The sequence below is a fragment of the Copadichromis virginalis genome, linkage group LG23, assembly GCF_057382275.1.
Source record: "Copadichromis virginalis isolate Kocher_CV1m ecotype Utaka linkage group LG23, C_Virginalis_male_GT1.1, whole genome shotgun sequence".
NCBI lineage: Eukaryota > Metazoa > Chordata > Actinopteri > Cichliformes > Cichlidae > Copadichromis > Copadichromis virginalis.
In genome coordinates, this window is record NC_140639.1 from 8,657,889 (window position 1) to 8,683,001 (window position 25,113).

The 25,113-nt window shown below is 41.6% G+C and overlaps 2 protein-coding genes across 2 annotated transcripts; both read right to left on the bottom strand.

Moving 5' to 3' along the window:
* Nucleotides 1-345: 345 nt before the first annotated feature.
* Nucleotides 346-16,790, bottom strand: pdgfra (platelet-derived growth factor receptor, alpha polypeptide). Its single transcript, XM_085448022.1, has 29 exons — nt 16,599-16,790; nt 14,203-14,278; nt 13,848-14,123; nt 13,409-13,681; nt 12,931-13,049; nt 11,939-12,098; nt 11,333-11,525; nt 10,996-11,111; nt 10,615-10,914; nt 10,267-10,533; nt 10,017-10,141; nt 9,752-9,920; nt 9,451-9,640; nt 9,179-9,294; nt 8,952-9,078; nt 8,657-8,853; nt 8,010-8,104; nt 7,563-7,695; nt 7,153-7,257; nt 6,696-6,806; nt 6,061-6,214; nt 5,283-5,443; nt 4,860-4,975; nt 4,210-4,332; nt 4,007-4,118; nt 3,824-3,923; nt 3,234-3,339; nt 2,265-2,497; nt 346-2,181 (listed from the first exon to the last, which is right to left on the bottom strand). The coding sequence occupies exons 2-29, from the start codon at nt 14,258-14,260 to the stop codon at nt 2,034-2,036; spliced, it is 4,383 nt and encodes a 1,460-aa protein (XP_085304148.1). The 5' UTR covers nt 14,261-14,278; nt 16,599-16,790; the 3' UTR covers nt 346-2,033.
* Nucleotides 16,791-20,899: 4,109 nt separating this feature from the next.
* gsx2 (GS homeobox 2) lies at nt 20,900-22,348 on the bottom strand. The gene is made up of 2 exons (XM_085448709.1): nt 21,932-22,348; nt 20,900-21,696 (listed from the first exon to the last, which is right to left on the bottom strand). The coding sequence occupies exons 1-2, from the start codon at nt 22,305-22,307 to the stop codon at nt 21,356-21,358; spliced, it is 717 nt and encodes a 238-aa protein (XP_085304835.1). The 5' UTR covers nt 22,308-22,348; the 3' UTR covers nt 20,900-21,355.
* Nucleotides 22,349-25,113: the final 2,765 nt, after the last annotated feature.

Sequence of the window (25,113 nt, forward strand, 5' to 3'; positions counted from 1 at the left end):
TGTATAGTACTTCAAGGAGAGGATCAGAGTATTTCTTCCATTGTTGGTTATTTGTGTATATTTGTTTGTGTGCGTATGATGACACTGATTTAGGCAAAAGGCAATTCTGTTCCTTTTGCAATTTATATTGGTTTATTAGAATATTACAGTCAGATGTAGGGAATCTATTTCGCTGCATCTTCATGGCATGTTATATCTCTGTAAGCACATTTTTTTAATTGATCACTTTATTTTTCTTTATTCTGTAATGAAAAATGCCTCAGAAAAATTTTTCTATTCCTATATATTTTTTGTTTGGGTGTGCAATGCTTAAAAATCACAAAGAGCAATAGAACATGATTTTTTTTACATTATAAATCATTTATTGAAATATAAATCATCTGAATGTACATGATGTAAAATAATGAAGCACAGTATTGAATCATCATACTGGGTGTGATTACCTTTACTTACAGGTAGGGTACTGATGACAACACATCACTCAACCGCACCACAAACATTCACATCCATACAGCCTGCCATAAGCATCTAAGACCAAAACTAGACGAGAGCTAATTTGTCAGCAACATCAAACGACAACAGTAAGACAAAAAGACAGGAAAGTGCAACAACCGTACGTAGTTTATGTCACAGTAAAAGAGAAGGAGGCAGTGGCACAGCTGGTTCAGCAGCAGGAAGATACAGAGGGTTATAAAGAGTCTACAGATAATTGATGTATGACATCATATAAAAATGAATCTGTAGTTTATCTACTGTCTTCTTATAACTAGAACCTGCTAATAGACATCAGGACAACAGATAAAATATGAGGTTAGAGGATGTAACCTTCTGGTAAAGCACTATATACTTTTTATTGGCCATGCTGCCATATTTACTGATACAAATGCCTTTTGATCTCTATTATTTTATGATTCCCATATTTGCATGAGAAAACGAATATTTTTGACTGTCTACTGTGATGTTTTAATGTTTCTCTGACTGAAGAAAGGAGAATTATCTCCTTTTTTGTAATGGATTTCACAAAATTATTGTCTTCAATCGGGTGAATAAGGGTGGACAAGTTGAATATGTGTTTATAAAATATTTGAGTGCTATCCCAATAATTCTTTCTTATATAACAACTCTGAAGCTATTTACATTACAATCACACTTCGTTAGACAAAGCCTATATGACAGATATGACTGGGGACTTTATCTGAGAACAAATGTTTGAATTTGTATTTCTGCAAAAAGCGCAGCGCCAAGAAGCAACTCAGAAGCTCATTTCTCCGAACCATACAAACCGCTGTGGTAAAAATCTACTTGGTATTCACAAACTAAACATGTTTATATATTGATAAAGTAAAAAAATAAATTTGAATTACTGTATGTACTTAACCACTGAATACATTAAATGGTTATATACAAAAAAAATGCACATAGTCCAAATTTTGTGCTTTAAAATCCAAGTATTGCTACTGATTGTACCAGCATCAGGTGCTTCTCTTGCAGCAGGTGAGTATGGAGTGTGTTTACCTGCCAAAGTTGTTGCTAGTGTTGGAATCATATAGTTTAAATAGTGCACTATAGTGGTTTTATAGATACCATATGAATGACGTCCCGCGGTGTTCAATCAAAGTTCTGACTAACATGTTTAATTTGTCCCTTGTTGCTTATATTGCTGTTAAAAGAATGCCCGATAGAATAAAGCTCTGCAAAGTACAAAGACAAATTAGATCTTTTTATCTAGATGTCTCCAACACACAGGCTCTGAGTCTTCTGAGTTCTTTAAGGTAACTTTCTGCTCACTCTCATCTCCAGCCCACGGGGACGGGGGGGCAATGTCCGAGGGGTAGCGATGTCACCACAGAGTCATCCAGATACTGAAGTGGTTTTGTTCTGTCCTCTCTCTCTGATGGGGTGACTGATAGGAGGGATGGCGGGGCTAGAGGGTTGACAGAACAGTCTTTGGTTCATTTACAGGTCTTTCTCTAGATTCCCATATCCTCACACCCCTTGTCTTTTCTGCCAATGCTTTATAGGCTGAGCAGTTGTCACAGAAAGCTGTCTTCCACCAGGTCACTACAGTCTAGACACATCTCATCCAGCAGCGTGATGTCCTCCAGAGTCTCACCCTCACGCTTAGCAAAGGTGGAACTGCTGGAGCCTGTCTCAATGGCGCTCTCTTCAGATGTTTGAGAGCTACAGGGGGCATAAATAACACACAAGTTAATCGCATCTAAAGCGTAACACTGTGAGCTGTAGCAAAAGTCACTGACTTTTACCTGTGTCTGTTCCTCTTTCCATATTCTTCATCAGATATAGGGTCCAGGTCAGGAAGGGGAATGATGTAGCCACTGTCAGAGCTCAACCGCTGTTCATCAAAGCCACTTTCTCTGTCCTTCAGCTTCCCCTGGTTTTTGTAGGCAATCCCAATGTAGTCCTCATTTTCCATGCATACCCGAGTAACCGCAGGGTGGTCGCTCTTCAGGAACTCGTGGTTTACTCTTTCGTATTGCTGAATCAAAAACAACATGGGCCCATTAGAACTAGATACCAATACAGGGTGGAAACAAAAGATATAACTTTTTCCTGTTGCACAAAAGCAATGATGATTCAATTCACAGAATAACCATAGAACTATGGAGCCACAGGACTGGAGAAGTGCGGTATGTTGTGTGTAATCACTAGCTCATTTGCCAGCTGGATGGTGCGATCTAAACTGAAAATTACATATCTCATGCTAGCGTGAGGTGCTAAAACAGGAGCTGGTTCGTGTTCTGCCACCAGCCATTTACACTGTGGGGAAGGCAGAGGTGTGGCCGGTTTGATATGCCATGTGTAGTGGGATCATTAAGACTGGGTGGTGGAGGCAAGAACTGGGGCTGTGTCATTAGGCCAGCTGCTCTGACATCCAGCTGCTGCATTTGAACTCTAATCACTTGTAGGTTTGTGTGCTTCCATGTGTGTGTGTGGTTTTTTTGTTTTTTTAAGAAAAAGCGAGAGAGCTTGAAAAAAATATCCAAATGCAGAGAGAGTGGAAAGGGCTTTAAATACACAGCTTGCATTTTAAACACATGCTTGGTAAATGATACCTAAAAAGCCAATAAACAGCTAGAAAATGAAAAAAATAAAAAGGTAACAGAATGCACACGTCCAACCATGAGGTCAAGAATGAGCAGAGGTAAATCTTGAAAGCAGGTGTTAAGTTTCCACAGAGCTCTGAGGCTGTAAGAGGTCACAAGGAGACTCACCCTCTTGTAGCTGGAGGGTAACAACGAAGCTACTGTTTCACTCAGACCCAGGAAAGATGGCCTCTTCTCTGGCTCACTGTTCCAGCACTTCATCATCATCTCATACCTGAAAAAGCAACAAACATGTGATCTGATGCAATCGTCGAGAACATACAAGCTGTCTTGCACTTTGTAAGTTTATCTTGACAGATTCGAGATGCCGTATATGAGCGGTCCCCAACCCCCGGGCCTCGGACCGGCACCGGTCCGTGAGTCGTTTGGTACCGGGCTGTGAGAGTTGAGGCTCAGGTGTGAAATGTATAGTTTTCAGGGTTTTTATCGGTTTTCAGCGTTATTTTGTTATCGTTTACTCGGTTTTCCTTGGTCTTTTCACGTGTGTTATGAATAAATCTTCTTTTTTTCGGTACCGGTACTAGTTTTATTTTGTTGTATTTATCCGCGACACCTTAAAGGCCGGTCCATGAAAATATTGTCGGGCATAAACCGGTCCGTGGCGCAAAAAAGGTTGGGGACCGCTGGTGTATATCACAGCACAGAAATGAACACCCCAACAAAGCAACTGTGTAACCATTACGTGAACCCCTACATACACATCATGAGGTGCATGCTCTGGTTTTGACATCCTGTATCCACTCTTGATCTTGTTGTAGAAACTCGAGTCCACCACCATCCCTGGGTACGGGGTGCCACCTTTGCACAGAGACATTTTCACGTGAGTTTCTCAACCAATATTTGGATTTTCTTTTCTTTAACAGAGGTTTGCTGGGACTCACCTAGGGAGAATATCTCCCAGAGGAGGATGCCGTAAGACCACACGTCGCTCAGAGTGGTGTACAAGTTATCAAAAATACTCTCTGGTGCCATCCACTTCACCGGGAGAAAAGTCTGTTTTACGGCAGAAACAAAATCTTCAGCTATTGTTGAATCTGTTATTTTTTAAACTACAGTATAATTTGTCCGGAGAAGAAACACTTACGCTCCCTTTGGATACATAGTTGTTGTCATGCATGATATCTCTAGCCAGTCCAAAGTCACAGATCTTCACTATCTTGCCCTGAGAGAGAAGGACATTCCTGGCTGCAAGGTCTCGATGTACACACTGTTGTAAGAAAGTAAGGAAACTTGATTAGCACTTCATTGAACGACATAGCTGTTCTCAGTTCTCTCTTAAACTCATATTCTCTTCGAGCTCAAACCAGTACACTCTGCTCCCATAGCTACTCTCTCAAGCACATTTTTAATGCAGTTTCATAATGCTTTATAAAGCATACTCTTTGTGTATACATGCCAGTTGGAGGGATGTCTGTGACCACTGGATATTTAGGGATAATAACTATGAAGCTGAATGAAAAACTTCTGGCTGCAGTGCGTCCCTGTCTGGTAATTCTAGCTCTGGCTGTGCTGCTACTATATTCGGTTCCTGGCCGCTCTCTGGAGTGGGCTCAGCAGCCTTCACGGGACTGCTTATCACACAACCACTGATTTCCTTAGTTCGCCCCTTTGGCCAGTATGGCTGTCTTCATATAGGTCAAAGCACAAAACCTATAATCTGCGATTAGTGCAGAGGGAAGCAGGGGAATGCAAGGTTGTAGATCTGTGCGTGAAAAAAAATTCTTTTAAACTTACATTTTTGGAGGCAAGAAACTCCATGCCTTTGGCCACCTGGTAGGTAAAGCTGAGCAGGTCAGTGGTGGTGAGGCCTTCATTTACGTCGTCTGACAGCATGATTTCCATTTCACCTTCTGGTTTAGAAAACACACGCAAACACACCCTGAAGCGTTATGCGAGTATATGTTCAACGTGTATTGCAAATATAGCACTGCCTGCGCAAACCTGGCTTTTACTAATGGCAGGGAGAAATGAGGCATTATTATGCATGTGCTGCAATTATCCTCTCCATGTAATTGCAGGGTTTTACCAGTCCTAAAATTCTGACAGGGTGTACCCCCTGGCTAAAACACTGACTCAAACATAGCACCAAGGCCAAACAAGTCCACATCAATAACTCTGAGGGCAGAGCAAGAAGCAGGACAGGAAGACGGTGCGTACCACTCGAGTCTTTCTGCGAGGGTGGATGGTCATAGTTAGACCGCTGAATGTCTGAGTACTTGGAGGCATTGCTCATCTCCAACATGGGCACATACTGAGTGCTGTCAGCCTGCTTCATATCCATGTAGTCCCCTTTGCTTTCAAATGACAGGATCACATAACTGGGAGCAAAGACAAGAAAGGAACGTTTTTAGTGATGGCAACCTATAGCAAAAATACATTCTACAAATTATGTGCATGCATGTCAGTTTATATGTGTGTGTGTCCTTAAATCCTCTCACTCCCCTAGGCTGAGGTTAGAGGAAGATGTGGTTGAGGATAACATAGTAGCCAGGATTAAATTGTGTTATGGTCATTTTGAGGTGTGGTCACTGAGTCATCCATCAACACAGATGAGCCTCAAAAGAGAGCAAGAGAGGGCTGCTATTTTACCATGAGGATTTGGGTGGACACAATTAACAGGTACCTCCATAGTAACGCAATTAAATTGAAAGCGGAGACCACTTCAGACTGTGATCTGATTAGGCAAAGATGCCAGACAACCTCCTCAACCATGGAGAAACTGGTGATAGAGTTACTGATTGGGGGTAGATGGACAATGTGAGTGCATGTGTTGTAAACGGTTGCTTGGGCTTGTAAAGACTTGAGGATGTTTGGTCTTTTTGCAAAGTACCTTTTGATAACTGTCTGCATGGAAAAAAAAATATCATTCCACAAATGAAAATACATTATTTGTGATATATGTGCAGATGTGAGAAATATCTTCTATATGTTGTACCTCCTGCTGCTTTCATCTGCAGGGTTGATTCCAAAGATATCCAGCTCCTTCTTGTTCTTCTCGGGGTTCAGACTGAGGAAGTTCTCCCTGTTCTTGTGCAGATAGTTAACCAGGTCCCCATAGAAGCAGTACTCAGTGATAATGTAGATAGGGCCTGGGAACAACACAGAAGATGAAGTCGTGCATTGGCGTCAGTCTGCAGGCTAATCTTATCAGAGGCTCATAAAAGCCTAAAAGCACAGTCAAGAGGGCAAGCCTCCACTTTCCCATAAAAAGCCTATTAAAATACCACACCCAGCAAGAGCTGAGGAAGGCTGTCAATCTTTTTGGACTGTTACAATTGTAAATGTCTGCAGTTCCCAAATCTGAAAGAGTGTTTGTGTGAGTGCGTGCATACAAATGTGGGTGTTATTGTTTGTGTGTCTTTGTAAAGTGGTGACTAAATTACATAGGAGAGGCAACAGTGGTTATGATAAACAGTCATTATACTACCTTACATGTTTGCTTATGAAAGTGAGTGTGTGCATGTGTCTCTATGTGTGTGTGTGTGTGTGTGTGTGTGTGTGTGTGTGTGTGTGTGTGTGTGTGTATGTGTTTATGTGTCTTTAAGTCCTTGGTTTGTGTGGGTTATTTACCTGACTTGGTGCATGCTCCCAGGAGGTTAACAATGTTGAGATGGGGTCCAAGATGAGTCATGATCTTGAGTTCAGACATCAGGGCCTGTTTCTCACTGGAGCGTGCTGTGGCTGAAAGAAGGTACAGCAAGCATGACTATCACACACTCAGTCAAACCAACAACAAGCCACTCAGTCCCATATCTAAAGACTTTTATCATAAGATATGGGACTAAAGACAAAAATCTTTCACTGTAGTGTCCTGTCTTCACTATAGTGTCTTTACAGCTTTCACTTTACCACCCCCTTGAGTTCCTTCAACAAATAAAATGAGCTGTCAGCTGTTTTCCCAGTAATATATGTAATGTATATAGACAGGCCTGTACCACTGACCGAATTCATTGTTAGAATTTTTTCAAGGCTTATTTTATTTACCACTGAATTCAGTCAGTTATGACATGGCAACTGTTAAACTCACGTTTCAGCATTTTCACTGCCACCTTCATGACAGGTTGGGAGCGGCTGAGCCCATAGGCGGTGCCCTCTACCACCTTCCCAAAGGCTCCAGAGCCCAAGATACGACCTGTGAAAGACGCAACAACAGGGGATCAGTTTCCTTGTAATAAAAACAAAAGAAACTGCTCAGGCATACAAACACATCCATACACTTTGCATGCTTCTGCTCTCTCATCTGTGACTCTTTCCAGTGATTGACTGTCCCCTTGATCACTGACTCAAAACAAATCCCAGGCAGAAAAACCTCAAGCTGGATTAGTTTATCGCACCCTAACTTCAAAGAAAGAGTGAGCCATCCTGGCTGGAACATCCCAGCAGGGAGGCCACAGAGCCTCTATAGAGTTAGCATATAAAAAATGACTGTCAGCTCACCAAGCACAAGTCTGTCACGGGGAAACTCCCATCTGGAGTCATAGGGAAGCTGCATGGGATCCACATAGATGTACTCATGACCGTCTGGGCTCACAGATTCTATGACCCTCCAGCGGATTTCATATCGTGGTTTCTGAGAGACAAAGAACGCATAAAAGATGGTTAATTAACATTTGCAAATTTACTTTTGTTCTAACAGTATTGGGGTCTTTGTTTTGCAGATCCACCCACTAATTAAATTTCCTTTATTGTCTCGAAAGGAAATTTTAAGTTCAGGAGCTGATTATGCAATATTGAAATATCTTGCAGGTGAAAAGACTAACAGTGTCCAGTTGAAAGCTCAGAGTAAAATCTGCAGTTCATTATGTATGCTGAAAAAAGAGAAATGGATGAACTGGTGAGCAGGTGAGAAGTGGGGATAAAATGCAAAAATGATCACAACAATACCTGTTTCCAGATAACAACCAAGACAATGAGTGAGATGATGACAATGACCAGGAGCACCAGCACAGCAGCAGCTACAGTCAGCTCAGGGTGAGGGCCTGTTCAAGAGGAAATCCAGCAGTCACACATGTTAAATGGATCACGCATTAATCACGTGGATGCAGCATGTCTACTGAAATTCTTGCAGTGAAATTTGCTTTATTTATTGCATAAGAAATATGAAAACCACAGGGTGCGCAGAGAGTTAAGCCAAAAAGTCATGTTGAGAAAACAACACAGAAGTGGGGGGGATGGGGTGGAGATGAGGAGCTGTTGTAGGGAGATGGGGGTGAAATTGTAAAGCTCATTTGAAAGGACCAAATGGCCTAGTGATTCCTGGAGTCCCAAAATTAGCTGTCAGAAGAAGAGCCCCTTCCTGATGACTCACCATCAGTTGTGCGACTAAAATGTCATCAGCTGACAGCTGCTACAACACTGGCAGAGCTAAGCTAGCCCTAAACAGTCTTTACAGAGCACATCACACCCTGAGCATCAAAAATTAAAGGAAATTTGGAGGATAAAAGGTGGAAAAAACAACATCATTTCAAAGCTAGGTTAAAAAAAGGAGGTTATTGAAGAGGATGCAGTGAAATATATTTGTGTGCTCTCACCATTGGACACCAGTTTGACCTCCCTGCTGACAACAGCCATTTCGTTCCTGGCCAGGCAGCGCACTGCCATTGTGCTTTCCAGATGACCAAACATGACCTGGCTCTCCAGGTTATTGTCTTCATCAATGTGTGAGTCCAATGTGATCTCAGTGGAGTTGGCAGGGATGGGCACCCACGAAGACGAATCATTAGCGCAACTGGATGGTAACAGCAGTAAAAAGACTATGTAGAGCATGTGTGTATATAGAGAGGTCCAGGAACAAATGAATGTTTTCTCAAAGAAGACTGCACATACTGTTTGATATTCTTGCAGACAAACCACTCCACCGTGGGTGTCGGCTGCCCTCTGGTAATGCAAACCACAGACTGGCCTTGAGGTGAGCCATGGTGAACGTCCATCAGATCAACAATGACTGCAGGCACTGTAACACAGTCAGTGTAAGCATGAGAAAAAAAAAACAGACTTTAACTGAGGCTAAAAGGTTGTCAGAGCAGTAATCATAGGGAATTGATTTCTCTGACCTTTGATTTCAAGGATTAAACTGATATCACGACTTTGGTTTCCGTTATCCACCCGCATGGTGTAGTTCCCGCTGTCCTCCTCCTTGGCTCGGATCAGGGTGAGAACACTCCTGTAGCTGTAAAGAACAACACAACCAGAAGTTCCAATAAGCACCCAGTAGTGACAGCTCACAGTCGCATCAACTCTAACTAATTAAAAGGTAAACTAGCTAATGCATGAGAATTTTACTTTGAGGTTGTCATTAGCTCTGCTGCCATTAGTGGCTTTTCACCTGGTTTCATTGATCTGCCGAAGGCTGGTGGAGATCTCTGCAGTCACATAGCTGAGTGGGTAGCCATCTTTAAACCAGCTGACATGAACACTTGGGAAGGAGTTGACAACAGCCCTGAACTCACAGACTTTATCCAGCGCTGCAGATTCGTATTCTCTGAACTCCGGCTTGATGGACAAGATATCACTTGCTGTGAGACATGAAGAGAGTCCAAAAGATAATCACTAATATATCATTGTAAAAAGAAAGACTTCAGAAATAGTATACATGATATTCACTCTGGATAAGGAAGGTTTTATACCATAAACTTGAATAGCTAGTTGTTTCGTCTGGCCCCTGTTACTCAGTATGTCAGTGATGGAGCAAGAGTAGATGCCGCTGTCTTTGGTTGAAGCTTGTGGGATGGTCAGGGTATAAAAGATCTCCTGAGTTCTCTTATTTTCTCGCACTGTTTTTGTACCACGATTTGCCTGCCAAACAAAAAGGGAACATCAGAGATGCTCAGTTACAAACAATTTTAAAACAACATTAAATACAGATGGAGTCAAAATGACGTGTGCATTCACCAGTTTGCCGGGATACTTCCAGTGATCTTCCAGAATCTCAGATCCCCGAGCCAGACAGGTGACAGTTATTGTGTCGCCCACCAGCAGAGCAGTCTTTTTTGCTGTCAACTCAACATCCAGCTCATCTGTGATACAACATTTTATCGAGTTAAAATGATGGTATAGAGGTAAATCTTGATCTTAGAATTAACATGTAGGATGCTAAACTTGTGTCTTTGTCTTACATATTCACGAACACAAGAAAACACACCTGTCCAACCATGGACAATATATTCCTCGCTGTAGAATTCGTGTCCATTTATGACGGCCTTGCAGACATAGGTTCCAGCAATGAATATCCCCAAAGCGCCCCTCTTGCTGTCATAAATACTAGGCACAGGCTGCTGGGTGTCACTGTTAATCAGAGTCACGTTAGCATTTGGATCAGACACTCGACACTGGATCTCCATCTCATCGTATCCAGACAGGACGTGGTTGCCAAAAGGTATCAGTGATTCCAGAAAGGGGACATCGGGGTCTGTGTAGGAATAAAACAAGATTATCACACCAGAAAATAAAATCAAACACACAAAACACACAAGCTCAGTTTACTCCATACCTGGAACATAAATGTAGATTCTGCTAAATTCTGCTGTATCCTCAGTGATAGTTCTACTATAAAAGCACGTGTAGTAGCCAGTGTGGCTTGCGGTGGCACTATCCACTGTGATGGTGCTGAAAAACAAGCCGTTGGAGTCCTCCTGCGTTTGCTCCGATAAACTGATTGGCGTCTCCCAGCCCAGTTTTTCCTGTCCATGACAGGTCAAGGTGAAAGGGGTGTGGAGAGTAACTACCATCTCGTCCAGCTCTGGCAGCAGCACAGGGACTGAAGATGATGGGATCATTCCTGCAGTGAGAGCTGAAAGAAGACAAATACAGTGGGTCATAAATCTTCTATAGGTCCTAAATACTCTATGGTCTGTCAGTCTGTCTTTCTTACCTTTCACGTGCAGGTTAAAGGAGAACTGAGCAGTGTGAGAGCCACTTTGAGCAATTATGGTATAATTTCCATTGTCTTTTTCCAGAGGATGTCTGAATTTCAAAATGCTCAGATACCTGGGTAAGAAAATGATATGCTAAATAAGGATAATGCTAAAATCACATTTACATCTCATTGTCATACATGTCTTTTTTTTTTTTTAATGTTACTAGTTTTGCCGCTACTTGTGGGAGATGTTATGCTGGACAACCACCATAAGACCTTCAAACTAAATAACTGCTGTCAATGTTGAATTTTCCTGCATATAAATCTAATAACAAAGAATATTTTTCCTCACCGATTTCCTCCCTGGTGGCTAGTCGTAGTAAAGAGGTAGTAGTTCACTTGTAAGTCTTTGTCATCTTTCATCCATATCACTTTGGGGGCTGGGTATGCGTCAATAATGATAGTAAACTCTGTCTCCTCAAAACTGTGGACAAATTCTGTGGATAAAATCCCACTGTGGTCCATGGCCACAAAAGAATTCTCCTCTGCAAAAGGAAAAAGCAGAAGACTGCAGGTTAAAATGGGTTAAAGTGAGTGAGGAAAGTTAACAGTGGTGCAAGTCAAGGACTGGGAAGAAGGCACATTGACAGGGAGGCTGAAGGTGAAATGAAGACCTGACACACATCTGTTGAACCCATCCTATAAAACACAGTAGCTGATGCTGAAAGCAGCGGTGATGTTTTATGGTTGGATAGCAGAAAATGACTTCCACACACTGCTGAAAGCATTTTGTGTACATATGGGAAAATACTAATTTGACCTGAATGATGATGAGAATGTTAAATATATATGATATAACTGATTTTAAGTCGGCCGTTTACGCAGTTATTCACATTATTACAGCTCTGCTGGAAACTCATTGGTGGTATCTAGGAAAGGTTTCTTGGGGATGACTCACCAAAGACCGTCACAGCCACCTTTTTGACTCTGACCTCACCACGTTTGTCTGTAACAGAGCACTCATAGGTGCCACTGTCCTCTGAGGCGGCTCGTGGGATACTGAGGATGTAGACGACCCGCTCAGGAAAAGTTTCCTTCATCAAAACTGCATCCTTAGCCTATAGACACAAAAGAACAGTGTGAGATCACCAGAGAAAAAAAAATTAGCAATATGATATCTGAATGTTGTAATTCACAGAGTTTTCCTTTTTGCAGATACAACATCTGTATATCAGAATCTGTATGTCATGGTGCTGAAGGCTAATGGTTAAAACACTTGCTAGGCCACAGGAGATAAATTAGGATCACAGAGGCTTTTAAAGAGCCTGTAATTGCAGCTGAGACCAAAACCAGGAGTCATAAGTCCTGTGTTCCTGACCATCTCTGGAAAAGGGCTTAAAGGAATCCCATGCAAAATGTGCACATAGATTAACTATCTGAATATAAACAAACTTAAGTTACAAATGCAACTTGCTCTGACCCTTCAACGTAACACGCATTAAAAGCATTAAATGTTTAGCTGGTTTACAGGAGCAGATAACATCTGTCCAACATGTTTCAAAGTCAGTGGGGTCAAAGATTTACTATGGTTTCTCTTGCCCTTCTTTTAAACTGCTTCTTTCCCTCAAGATAGCTGTGGCAGTTAACTCTATGCAAAAGTGCTGTGTTTGGCTTACATCCTCACAATAAAGACTCAACCTTCAGTTGCTGCTTTCCTAACACATAATTTGTAACCACTAAAGGCTGTCCTCTGAGCTATATTCCACTGGCCACTGCTAGCTTTGGGTCCAAAACCATTATTTTCTTATTTAAGGCTCAGTACTGCTGGCTTGGAAATGACATTGGGTAGAAGGACACACTGCAAGATGAAGTGGATGAGTGGCTGAAGCTGTATAGGAGACTAAATTTAATTAAAATGGGAAAACACAGAGGGAAATGACTGCATCTTGCCTGTTTTTTAGGATGGAGCCACTGCTGTTGAAAGTCCAGGCCAGAAGGAACGATGCATGTGATGTTAAAAGGCTGCCCTGCTCGCAACGTCTCTTCACTGGCTATTATCTCCATAGGGTCTAAAGAGGGACCAGCGGAGAGCATTTATCAGCAACACAATCTCTCACATCACGTGTGGCAGCCTGATTACTGTGACTTGATTTATCGCAGAGTGGTGGTTATACACCAACACACACACACAAACACACAGAGAGTGCAAACATGCATGTGAAGTCATCCCACTTCTGTAATAATGACATAATGTCATGCAGTGAGATCACCCTGTAGCCTTCTCTTCATAAACAGGAGTGTTTCCAGCTGTTCAGTTATTCTTTTTTTTTTTTTATCTTTATCCTGCCATTACCATGTCTATAGCTCCTATTTCTTTTTTAGTAAAAAGAGAGTATATCATACTACAACTACACTTGTCTTGACTTACCATTAGATATTACAGTGTAAATAGAACTTCGGAATATCTGGTCATTCACATTGGTTTCACACTGGTACTGCCCAGGAGATAGGTTGTTTGAGAAGAAGCCTTCTTTGTTGTTGTATAAGGCATGCATAGCCTCTCCACTGGGGACTTTTCTCAGGATGACATAGGAGTCCCAGTGAGACACACGACATGGGATGTTGAATCCATAATTGTCCATATTGTCCATGGAGACAACCAGGTCTCTGGGTAACTCGGGGACAAATGGAACGTGTGGATCTAGGTTTAAAAAAAGAAGATTTTTATAATTTGCTTCATCAGCCTATGGCATGTGGGCGACCGCTAAACGCGAAAAACCGACACCCCCCACAAATTCACTCTAGTGCTGTAAGCCGCCCGAGCAAAAGTTATATGGTATAGCATAACATATGACCAATATATTCACCTGGGACAAAAACATAAATTTCTGCTTCAGCATCTTCCAGTTCTTCATCCGGGTCTTCATATTTGCACGTGTAATAACCTGTGTTTTCTACAGTTGCGTTGTCTATGAAGAGTGTTGAAGTGTAATACCCCGGATAAACCAGGGCATTTTTCGGCAGCGGTTCCTCCCAAACCACGTTTCTTTTACCGGTGCAGCTTATATTGAAGATGGAATTGCGCTGTAGGACAAACTCCTCCTGGTCAGACAAGATGGTTGGTGGAGGCAGTCCAGAGGTAACTAAGAGACAGTTTGGTAAACATCAGAGAAACAGCTGGGAAACTATCAAAAGGATTTACCTGCAGACTGTTTTACTTACCTGTAACCAAAACCACCAAACTGCCCCCAAAGAGGACAAACGTCTTCAGCCAATCCATGACTATGGATGCTTTGACCTGTAAAGACAAACGGTTATTTACTAAAGACGAGGACACTTTATCCGATCTTACACGATTTATCCCATTTGAAAGCATTAATGTTTTAAAAAAATGGATCAGTGGAGTTTTCACTTTTGAATTTTGACTTCTACTTCCTTTAAGCCCAACTTTAAGTAATTATATCGAGCATGCGCTTGCTATGATGCGTGCACATTTCTGGTGCCACACATTGCTTTAGTGCTGAAACTGTACACATGTGAAATTTATTGCAGATATGCATCCATTATTTTATTAAGAGGAGAATTACTATTCGCAAATTGTGACTCGCAATTCTGCCGTTAACCCTTTAACCTGAACCATGAAATAACTGCCAGAAATCTTTAATTTTTTGATAACGGAGTGTTTGTTAGACAAAATATATAAAAATATATCGAATTTTAATCTGATTATATATGATATTTAATATGTATCACATTTGCTACACAAGCCATATTTTTGCAATTTAGTCATTAAAAAGTTGTCATGCAATTCATATCATTTTTGAGGGTAAAAAGAGCCAGTGGTGGCTGCTCCCAATCGATAGAGGGCGACACAGTCCGCCTTATAAGTGCATCGAAGCTAATTCCCCCCCCCCCCCCCCCCCCTTTGCTTACTCGCTCTCCTAAAGCTTATCTTTTCGTTTTATAAATGCACATTTTAGTTTTTGCATGGAATGTAAGCACAAATTGGTTGCACATTGTTCTGTTTCTCCCCTTTTTGTTACAATTCTAAATGTACCTATAAAAACACTGTTATCGTCTGGATAATCAGGTCTGATACCTTCTCAAATTTAGCCCATTATTCCGAACAATTCTTTACAAAGATCGTGTTATGTCTGCCTTTTTCAGGTACCTCTGCAACTATGATCCCCATATTCTTTGAAGCTGATGGGCGATCAGGGATTTTTTTTTTGTAAATCAGGGGGAACATAATTTGAGTGGCCCACTCAAAGAAAACTCTGCTAAAGATTAAGCTCCCCTTCAATTAAATTTAAGTATTTTTCTTTCTTTTTATATCTCAAAATAGGTTTTGCATGTGACGGGGAGGTCTAGATTCCATTTTCTGCATAACTTCCCTGGTCCCAGACAATACAGCTGCTGGTCCCTTTGCTGTTTCCTGTGGCTGCCCGCTCTGGCTCAGTCGAAAAGAACTAAATTATCCATGGGTAACCTGGGTTTGTTTAGCTCTATAATTAGCGCACCCAGTGTGCACAAAAGTACATATTCGCGTGGGAATCAGTTGACAAAATGCCTAATCCGTTTGGCATGTTTGTACACTCGCGTTGTCTCAAACAATTTCGAGAGAGGATTTTTCAATTGCATTGGCTTGGCAAGAATTCTGTAGCCACTGAGCGTAAATCTGACTGAGCCTAAAGTGGCAGTAAGACTTCGTGCACGTCCCGATCCACTTTTATTTCCTCTGCTCTCCCAGCAGGAGACTCGACAAATGCGCCACAGAGCAAACGCATCCTCCGCTGGGTTTGGACACAGTTGAGCAACAGCTGATATTGGCTTATCTCAACTTTCACCGGGTCGGTTATGTACCATAATTTTCCATAAAAAATTAAGAAACTGTCGAATACAGTTAAAATGTTTTAAATTCTTGTGAGAATTCACTCTTGAAATTCTGACCACAAGCGGTATTCCTCTGTTAAACCCGTTGGTGACATGGCCCTAAAAGTTCTTCCTTTCTTCTTTTTCTCCTCTTGGATCAGTTCAGCCTCCGCTCGAAATCTCCAGTCAGCCTTATTGAAGTGCAACCAGCACAGATTTTCCATTTTAATTCCTCACATTCCTGGGACAGACTAGAAAACAATGTGATGTACAATTTCCAATGTGTTTCTCATTAAATGCCAAGCAGCATCCCACAATGGAGCCTTCAGTCTTCGAATTGACACCTCCAGCTGTGAGCCTAAAACCGAGCGCTTTTATCCAGCAGAGTCAGCATGATCTCTCCGCTTGGCGTCCAGGGGTGAGACCATATGGTGCAAGGGGGAGAGGAAATCAAACCCCAAAATCCTTTTGGATTGTTTAATGCAAAGCCTGCATACAAATTGCAGGGTCGAAGGGCTCCCTGCGATCCATATTAAGTGAATGCAACTTTTAGATCAACTTTTCTATTAATATGATACGAAATGATATAGTGCATTAACTGGCTAAACTAATTAGGAAGACAATTAAACTCCATCTAATCTTACAGAACAGTAATCTACTGTAGATTTCCCACTCTTTAATTATATCAAAACGAGACAACTTTTCAAAAGACTAAGAAAAATAGTTTCAATCGACCCCTTAATTACCTTATACTAATCCCTGCTTTATATTCCTTTCGTGTAAGTATATCCACAATGAATTGGTCTCTCCAAATGCCGCAGCATAAAGGGTCCTTTGCAGCGGTTATAATCCTCAGAGGTCCTGCTCTGTGAGAGCATATGTGCCACCCTCTGTCCGCATCCACGACTGCCTTCACTACTGCGCTCCAGCTACATCGACCTGTAACTGATTCGATGTTACAGTCCACCCTCCTCCCACCGAAAAAAAGTAATCATCTGTCTCAAAGTAAATAACTCCCAGGAAATGACCCCCCCCCCCCTCCCTTTCTCTTCTTTCGAGCTCCGAGACCCTTTTCAAAGTAAGAGTCGGACGTGTATACCCGCTGAAATCTGGGCACAAAATGGCATTTTCAATGGACTTTAGTCGGATACGAAAACTTCTGAAAGTAAAACTCTTCATGAGATACTTTTGGGGAACCTATGTTGTATGTGATGATGTTTAGCTTTGATGGATATGGTATTTTGTGACTGATTGTATTACTGATTCATGTTAAGAAGGGTTTTCCTCAAATTAAAACGTACTTATCTATGTTTTCTTGCAGGATCCCCGTAGCCTACAGTGAACAAGGTTCTCAGTCAGAAACCGCGAACTGCGGCTCTCGGAACGCATAGAGGGCGCTCCAACACCACCATATCACCACCTACCTTTTCGTCTTTGCTTCTTCTCTCTCCCTGACTCAAAGGACAGAGCCTTCTCGATGAGGGACACACACACACACACGAGAGTCAGCTGTTTACCGAGTGCTCATCCAAGGCTATTATTTTTTCACCGTATCTCCCTACACCCCGGGCCTCTCCTGGTGGGCTCACAAAGAAGAATGGGTCCCTATGAATCACCTATCTCTTGGCAAAGCAGAGGGGTATCAGACCGTTGTCTTTGCATGGAGCAGGGCCCCGGGGCCGATGTTTCACCCCCCCCCCCCCCCCCACCCCCCCACCCCCAACTACGGCCCCTTGGCGCAATTACTTCCACATGTTAGGGAAAAGAACTGTGTCCTTGTTCTCCAAACAAAGGATCTCAACTTCGGAAGCCAGAGCTCAGCTCAGACCTGTTTTTGCCTCGTTTGGGGGGATAAAACTGCTCAGTTTCAACAGTTCTAACTTCCGTAAAACATTACAGGTAAACTGGAAAAGCTTTAGTTACTTATTTCTTCGTGTGAATAAGTTCAAAGCAAAATCAAGCAAATACAAGGCTTCGCTAATAGATTTCTTAAGAAAAAATAATCACAGTTAATTTTCACAACAGATTACAAGCACAGCAAACGCCTAAATATTCCAGATATAGGCCTACACTGCATATAACTCCAGTTCCTGCATGGTGACTGTCTTGCCACCAACTCTCCACCAGGGGGCTTTGACAAAAAATATAGCGGTATTAATTATATGTTAACAGCAACGTTCAGTTGCTACATAACAAATAAACACATAAAAATAAATAATATATGTAAATAAATAAAAGACTGAGAAACTCCATTTGATATGTGTTTAAACATCCCTTTAAGCAAAAAACAGCTTCTTGCCAGAGCAAACTCAATGCACAACTGAGTTTAGCAAACATCGATATCCAACATAACATTTCGTCTCATAGACATGATAAGTACTTAAATGGAGTACTTAAACTACTGGATGGACGATGGCCTTTGGAGGGCGGTCCTTGCGGGAGCTGTCCAGCGTGCTGAACTGAGCGTTGTCCGTAACCTATTCAACACCCTCTTTTTTTCTTTTTTTCTTTCTTTTTTTTTTTTTTTAGCTCTAACCTCTCTAAAAGGCTAGGCATTAAGTTGATTTTTATAGATCATAGAAAACGAAAACAGTGACTGCATGATACACAACATGCTAAACATTCACCAGAATCCCGCATTATATTACGATGTATATTAAAAACAATTCCAAAAACCTCCAAACAGTGTAAACAAGGAAAAAATGGGATTCATTTTGGATCAACAATGCAGCATACAAAAGTCAACAATATATGTAGTTAAGTTCATTTAAGCTGATATTAATACAAATATATGAGGTCTCCATAGCGCTCCATGTGTGAATGTACCTGACCCCGTTTATACAAAGATGGATGCAACCACTTGACTTTTTGAAAGGTCAACGTAATAATTAATTATCACATCCTTGTCTTGCACACACACACACACACACACACACACACACACACACACACACACACACACACACACACAGAGAGAGAGAGAGAGAGAGAGAGAGAGAGGGAGAGCGAGAGAGAGAGAGAGAGAGAGAGAGAGAGAGAAGGAAATTGGCCACCATATAAATATATTAGTTAATTACTATAGCCTAAATAATACACATTTCGACTGTAGCTTGGTCCGAAAAAGTAACCCAGTATCATAATTTCAGATCCATGTGTTTAAGTGTAAAAACGTTCAGGTGTTTAACGTGAGATCAGAGCGTGTGTCCCAGGGGAAACCCGTTGATATGTGATTTAAATGAATGGAATAGATATATGTGCGGAAGTTGAATGCTACACTGCTGATAAATAAATAAAGTGGACCTCTCTTGGAGGAAAAAAAAAAAGACAACACCCCCCTCGGGTACTTCAGCTTCTTCCAGCCCATCTCTCCGCATGAGACAGCAGCTGCACCAGGCTCAAAAGCGCTCTTATTAATTGTCTTTTGTCATGCGTAATTGCTGTATTTTCAATGGTGGCCGATGCAGGACGACTTTGGAGTGCTCTCGTTTTTCTGTGCATTGGTTGCTATAGTCCCTTTACTGCAGAATTTATGCTCCACAGTCTCAGCCCGGCATTATTTCAAATATCTGTGTAACCTCCGTGTGATCGGAAAAGTTCGTCATTGTGACAGTTATAGAAGAGATAGCCGTTCGACCTGGAAAAAGGAGCTTCAGCCCATCATTATATAGACCTTACAGTTTGAGGTCACGTCCTGTGGGGCTGAAAAGGGGGAGAGTCTTTGTCGAAACTGTGGTTTATTCTATTGTTAATAGCTTTAAATGCTGCACTGGTCTTTCACACCTGCAAGGGAACTCTAATTCGATTAATAGGAACTTCAATATATATTCATTAGATGGCTTTCCCCCAATAATATATGATCACCAGCGGGATGTGAATGGGGACCATTTATTCCTACTCTGAATGGGCCTGCGTGGGACCAAAACTTCACCTGCTTCCCCTCTCAATTAGGAATGTATCCCAAACTCTGACAGAAACGAGTTAAATTAGGCGTCAGCTAATTTCCAGTGGCCCCTCCTACGTAATCCCTCCTCAGAGCCTTTCCATTTGAGCGTGCCCCCTTTAATTCACCATAAGTTGAAAGGTTCAAATAGTGCCTAATGAAACAGTGACTAAATCGTTCTCTGTCGCTCGGAGGAACCCTGTAGCTGTCTCTCAAAGCTCTCTCAGCACACAGCCGTCGGGGGTCCTGGGCTAAATGCGAGTCCCAAGGCAGGACAATCTAACCTGTCAAAGCCTTTGCCCACTTCTATATATACTTGTTCTGTGGTCTCAAGCAATAGCAGCATAATCAACCAACGTGGGACCGAAAACGCAATTAAACTCGCTTTGGACAACCAAAATCTTTTCAAAAGCGAACATTAATGGACTATTGGCTGCTCCCCGGGGGCGTTATCGGGTACCCTTTTGTGGTCACATCTAAGGAGAAATTACACTTTCATAAAGCTCACTTCATCCATTTTGAATTAGATAGCTAGATCTTGTAAATTGAGCTCTGCTTCATAATGTTCTTAAATAAAATACGCACAGTGGACATTGAGGTGTAACAGAATAAGACCACTGGTTAGGAATGACAGCTTAATAATGATAGCTGTCGTGACAGAAACACCTTAATTCGGTGAAATGCTAAAAGATAACTGAACTCACGGTTTAATGAGCCAGAGGCTAGGAAAGTACAAAGTCTTTGTAATACAATAAAACAACTTTATCTTTTTTAAGGTGGAATTGTAATTTTTTGAAAAAAACATTTAATTGTGTTTAAATTAAATTATATAAGGGGGGCTTTTTTCTTCATAAAATTACAATGAATGTACGTTTGAAACCTTGTAATATTTCACTTATAATACTGAATATTTACATATTTTTAATGGAAAAGTGAAAAAAATCATCCCTGCGAGCAGTTTTTAAATCAACTCGACTCTCAAAGACGCAAAAATCAGTTTTTTCACTTTGTATTAATTATCAGTGTTAGAAATATTAGAGATTCGGGTGAGCATGTGCATAATCAATCATAGTAAGTCAATAATGACAAATTATTAGGTCAGCTCGTCATGTTTATTTCAATAAATACAGATATACAAAGTTTACAAATTGTTACATACAGGTTTCGGGTTTACACGTCAGACCTTTACTATTTCTTGGGGTTTTCTGTGCTACACGTCACTGACTGTAAACGTATTTCCGGCAAAAACTGAAATCATTTACTGGGGATAATTAACAAGGTAGTGTAGGTGAGAACCTCGGGGGGATCCACATAACATCAGTCACATAGTTGGCCGTGTTCCCAAATATTTCACAAACACCTATCCACACTGGTTTTTAAACATTAAACATTTGTTTTGAACATTATAAAGAACATGGAGCGAAGAACAATTAATATTTTCAGAACTTCTTCTCAGGCTTCATGCAGCAGATATTTGGCTCAGGGGCTGGGTGATGCCGTGATCCATAAATGCAGCAGGGCAGAGGATGCGCCAGCAGTGGAACTTGTTGAGCCGAGTTGCTCTCAGATGGGTGACACCTCTTTCTCTTCAGAGGCTGAGGCCGGAGATAGAGACTCCTCGTCTTCTGACCTTGAATAGTCTGTGTGGCCGGTTGTGCACTTGCAACCACTGTGCGCGCTCCTTTGGGTGGCTTTACCCTCCTTCTTGTGCTTCACTCTGCGGTTCTGAAACCAGATTTTCACCTGTTTCTCTGACAGGTTTAAATATGTAGCGATTTCGATTCTCCTGAGTCTAGAAAGATACATGTTCGTGGAAAACTCCCTTTCAAGTTCCAGGAGTTGCGTACTTGTAAAAGCCGTGCGCATCCTCTTGCCATTCTGTATGTGGTTACTCTCGGAGGCACCTGTTAGAGGAAACAAACATTTTTTGAGTCATGTTTTAGTTCTTTACTTCGTCTGTGAATGCGCGCTCAATCCAAGACAGGTGAAATATCGCGCGTAAATCGTCGTGCGTAAAAACAAAGTGCATACCATTGATCTTACTGCTACAAAGTACAACACGAGTTCTAATAAGTACACAAATATGTGCCGGACAGTAGCTCTAGTCATGAGCCGAGACAGTAGAAAACACGTGCTTACCAATAGAGAGACAATGGTATCTCCTGGGATCTGTGACGCTGAAGGTGGGCGTGCAGACAGGTGTATGTCCAGGGTGAGCGAGTGCAGGAGACTGCTGATGTGCTATTCTCTGACAATACTGTGGCTCTGCTCCTGGAAACTGACTCTTCAGCATGGGAATGCCGCTGCGGGAAGAGTGGATGTGGGATGTGACGCACAGTGGACAAACACAGAAAGTCCCATTTTTCCTGGAGGGGCACACGGGAGCGGTGACAGTCATTACGCTCGGAGAGTGCATGCTGATTGGAATAAGGAAGTCTTGTCCTGGATGCTCAGTTGGTCCAGGTCGCACCGTATCCTTGATTATTAAAGAATCAACATAAAATGACCTCGACATGGCTGCGTCGCTGATAAGTGATCACTCGGTGAGCAGGATGATTGCTGCTTCTCATCTGAGCCCCTCGGGATTTCCAAAGGTGCTTATGTTTGATGGTCCAACAAAAGAGAGCCCGAGGAGGGTTGGCCCTGCAGCGTCACCCACGTGCGCACCCGGCTCTTGGGGTTTATACTGTCAGTGACCTAGACCACGTGATGTCTCATATAGGCCTCCAATCACAGCTTCAAGATTTGCTTTTTTATGCCGAATTTACAAAAGTCTTGACTGGTAACATAACATAATCAGGGATTTTTATTTTATTTATTTATTATTTTGAGAACTGTGTAGAAAGTTCTACAAAGACATTTTTCAGCACATTCACACTGACTGAAGTATTACTTTGTAATACATTTGAAACAAAACCTAATATAGGTAGGTAGGTAGATAGATAGATAGATAGATAGATAGATAGATAGATAGATAGATAGATAGATAGATAGATAGATAGATAGATAGATAGATAGATAGATAGATAGATAGATAGATAGATAGATAGATAGATAGATAGATAGATAGATAGATAGATAGATAGATAGATAGATAGATAGATATTGCGAACATTTAAAACGTGCTGGTGAGATTTGAAAATTCAAACTTGTCACTACTGAACAGCTGTTTGGAAACACCTGCAACTATATAAATAGATTGTTTAGTATCCATAACACTTCAAATTTCTGACAAAACGTGCTTTACATACGCGATTCACTCTTCTTTTCTTTTTCTTTTTTTTTCCAAATTTGACCTGCAGTCAGTTATTGGTTTATTCACATTCTTTTAAATTACTGATAAGTCTGACATAGGAATGAACGATATATGTCCAAGGCTAAGGATTGATAGTTCGCAAATGAGATTTAAGGAATTGTCCACGCGACCATGAGCAATAATTGCTTTGCAGACTAATCGTGCATTGAATCCGGTTGGTCCAGGTTTCACTTCTAGCAATTAAAGAATTATGAACTCATGGCGAGTCTGGACTGGGGTTATTTGACGGCGATTAGGATTCAATTAGAAAGTGTTTATAATGGCCAGTCTGTGCGGGGGTAAACAGGCAGCTATTTCAGAAATGCGTTAATCCCTCATCTTGTGACAATAATTAGCGAGTTTGATCCCCAGGCGGGTCACCGGTAGGTTTAGCTTCTGCTTTCATCTGCCAAGTAACGCCTCGAACCTTCATATGTGAGCCGTCAGCGGGGTTAAGGTGCAGACGGTACAGGTACAACACCGCAGATATTAAGTTGTCCGCTGTCTGTAGCAAAACAAATAAGGCCAAAAAGAAAAAAAAATAGAAATAGCCTCATGTGGATTCCAACTTTTAAAAAGTTATTTGTCACCATTTTTTTCTTGAAAAACCTGCTGTATGAAACTCATCATCGCAGAGCAAACACACATGTTTACAACAAACAAGGCAACCGAAGCACTTAGTCAGCTGTGACTTTCGATGCACTCTTTGAGAGAATTACAAAATCTTTAAAATCCAACCATAATAAAGATAAAAACAGACATGTCAGTCACACAGACAGTAATTGCTCTAATAAAGCGAATTCAGCGTTTGACAAGGAAGACGCGCAGTTGTTATGGTACAGATAACAGTCCTGAACCAGAGAGAGGACGGGAGAGAGAAAGTAAACCAAGCGGAATGATGCGTGGCGCGCGCCCTCGCCTCACCATGCGAGGTCTAATATTATTTTTCCATAATTTTGCACGATAAAATTCCATTGTCTATTAAGTAATCCTACAAATGAGATCCTTTATGAGGCTATAATGAGTCCTAATTGCCAGGACTAGTGGAGCCACGTGGAAGGATTTAGGAAGCATTAAGCCGTCGGGTACTGAGCACAGGCTGTTACCTAGCCATTACTTTCATAATTCAAGGAGAAAATTAGTCCATTTAAGGGAAAAATCCTTTGATTCCCTTTATTCTGCTCGGGGTGACAGGGCTGCAGTGCATTTTTTTTTTTGTCCGCTTCGGTTAAGAAGTCGGTGCAGTAAATGGGGCCGGTGCAATATTATTGGGTGTTTAAATGTTAGATTAAAAATGAGAAATGTGTCCAACTCCCGAGGCCCCACCTCCCACTTTGCCTCTTCTCCCTAACGTTTTGCGCCTTTAGTGCAGCAGTACCCTCCACTATTCAACCCCTTTTCAAATCATGCTGATGGGCAATTAATCAACGGCCCATTCAATGACTTGAAAATTAAAATTAAAAGAGGGGGATTTTTTTTAAGTTAAATCCCTTCTGAGATAGGTGCAAGTTTGTTTTTTCTTTTCAGTCCCACACAAAATTTCTAGTATCAAGTTCATCAAATAGGTGGGTGTGTATGTGTGCATATCCAGCTCCTCCCAGTAGTAAAAACACACAAACTTATTAAAGTGCGCAGCTAAAGTCCCCCCCCATTCACCTCGCACCTCATGCCATATTATACCGTGAAGAAGTCCATTAATGTTTTGTTCAACAAGCGTCATTAACTTGTTTCAACGCCTTTTTACAAACCTTGCATTGTTGTGCAGGGCCAGTCTGCGGCCCATCTTGGCCAATACAGTCGATGATTTGCCCCTTTATTAGTTTCCAGGCAACAGATCCTGAATACCAAAACTCAAAGGAAACACTCTGGTTCTCCATATAGATCTCAGTGGCGATGGGGGGAAATGAACAATGATCCCGTGGACAACATAATGCCATCCAATGACTTTTCATTAACAATTATCTGGTTGATGTGAATAGCAGCTGCAGTGGCTACTCTCCATCTCAGAGCAGGGGAGAGAAAGAGG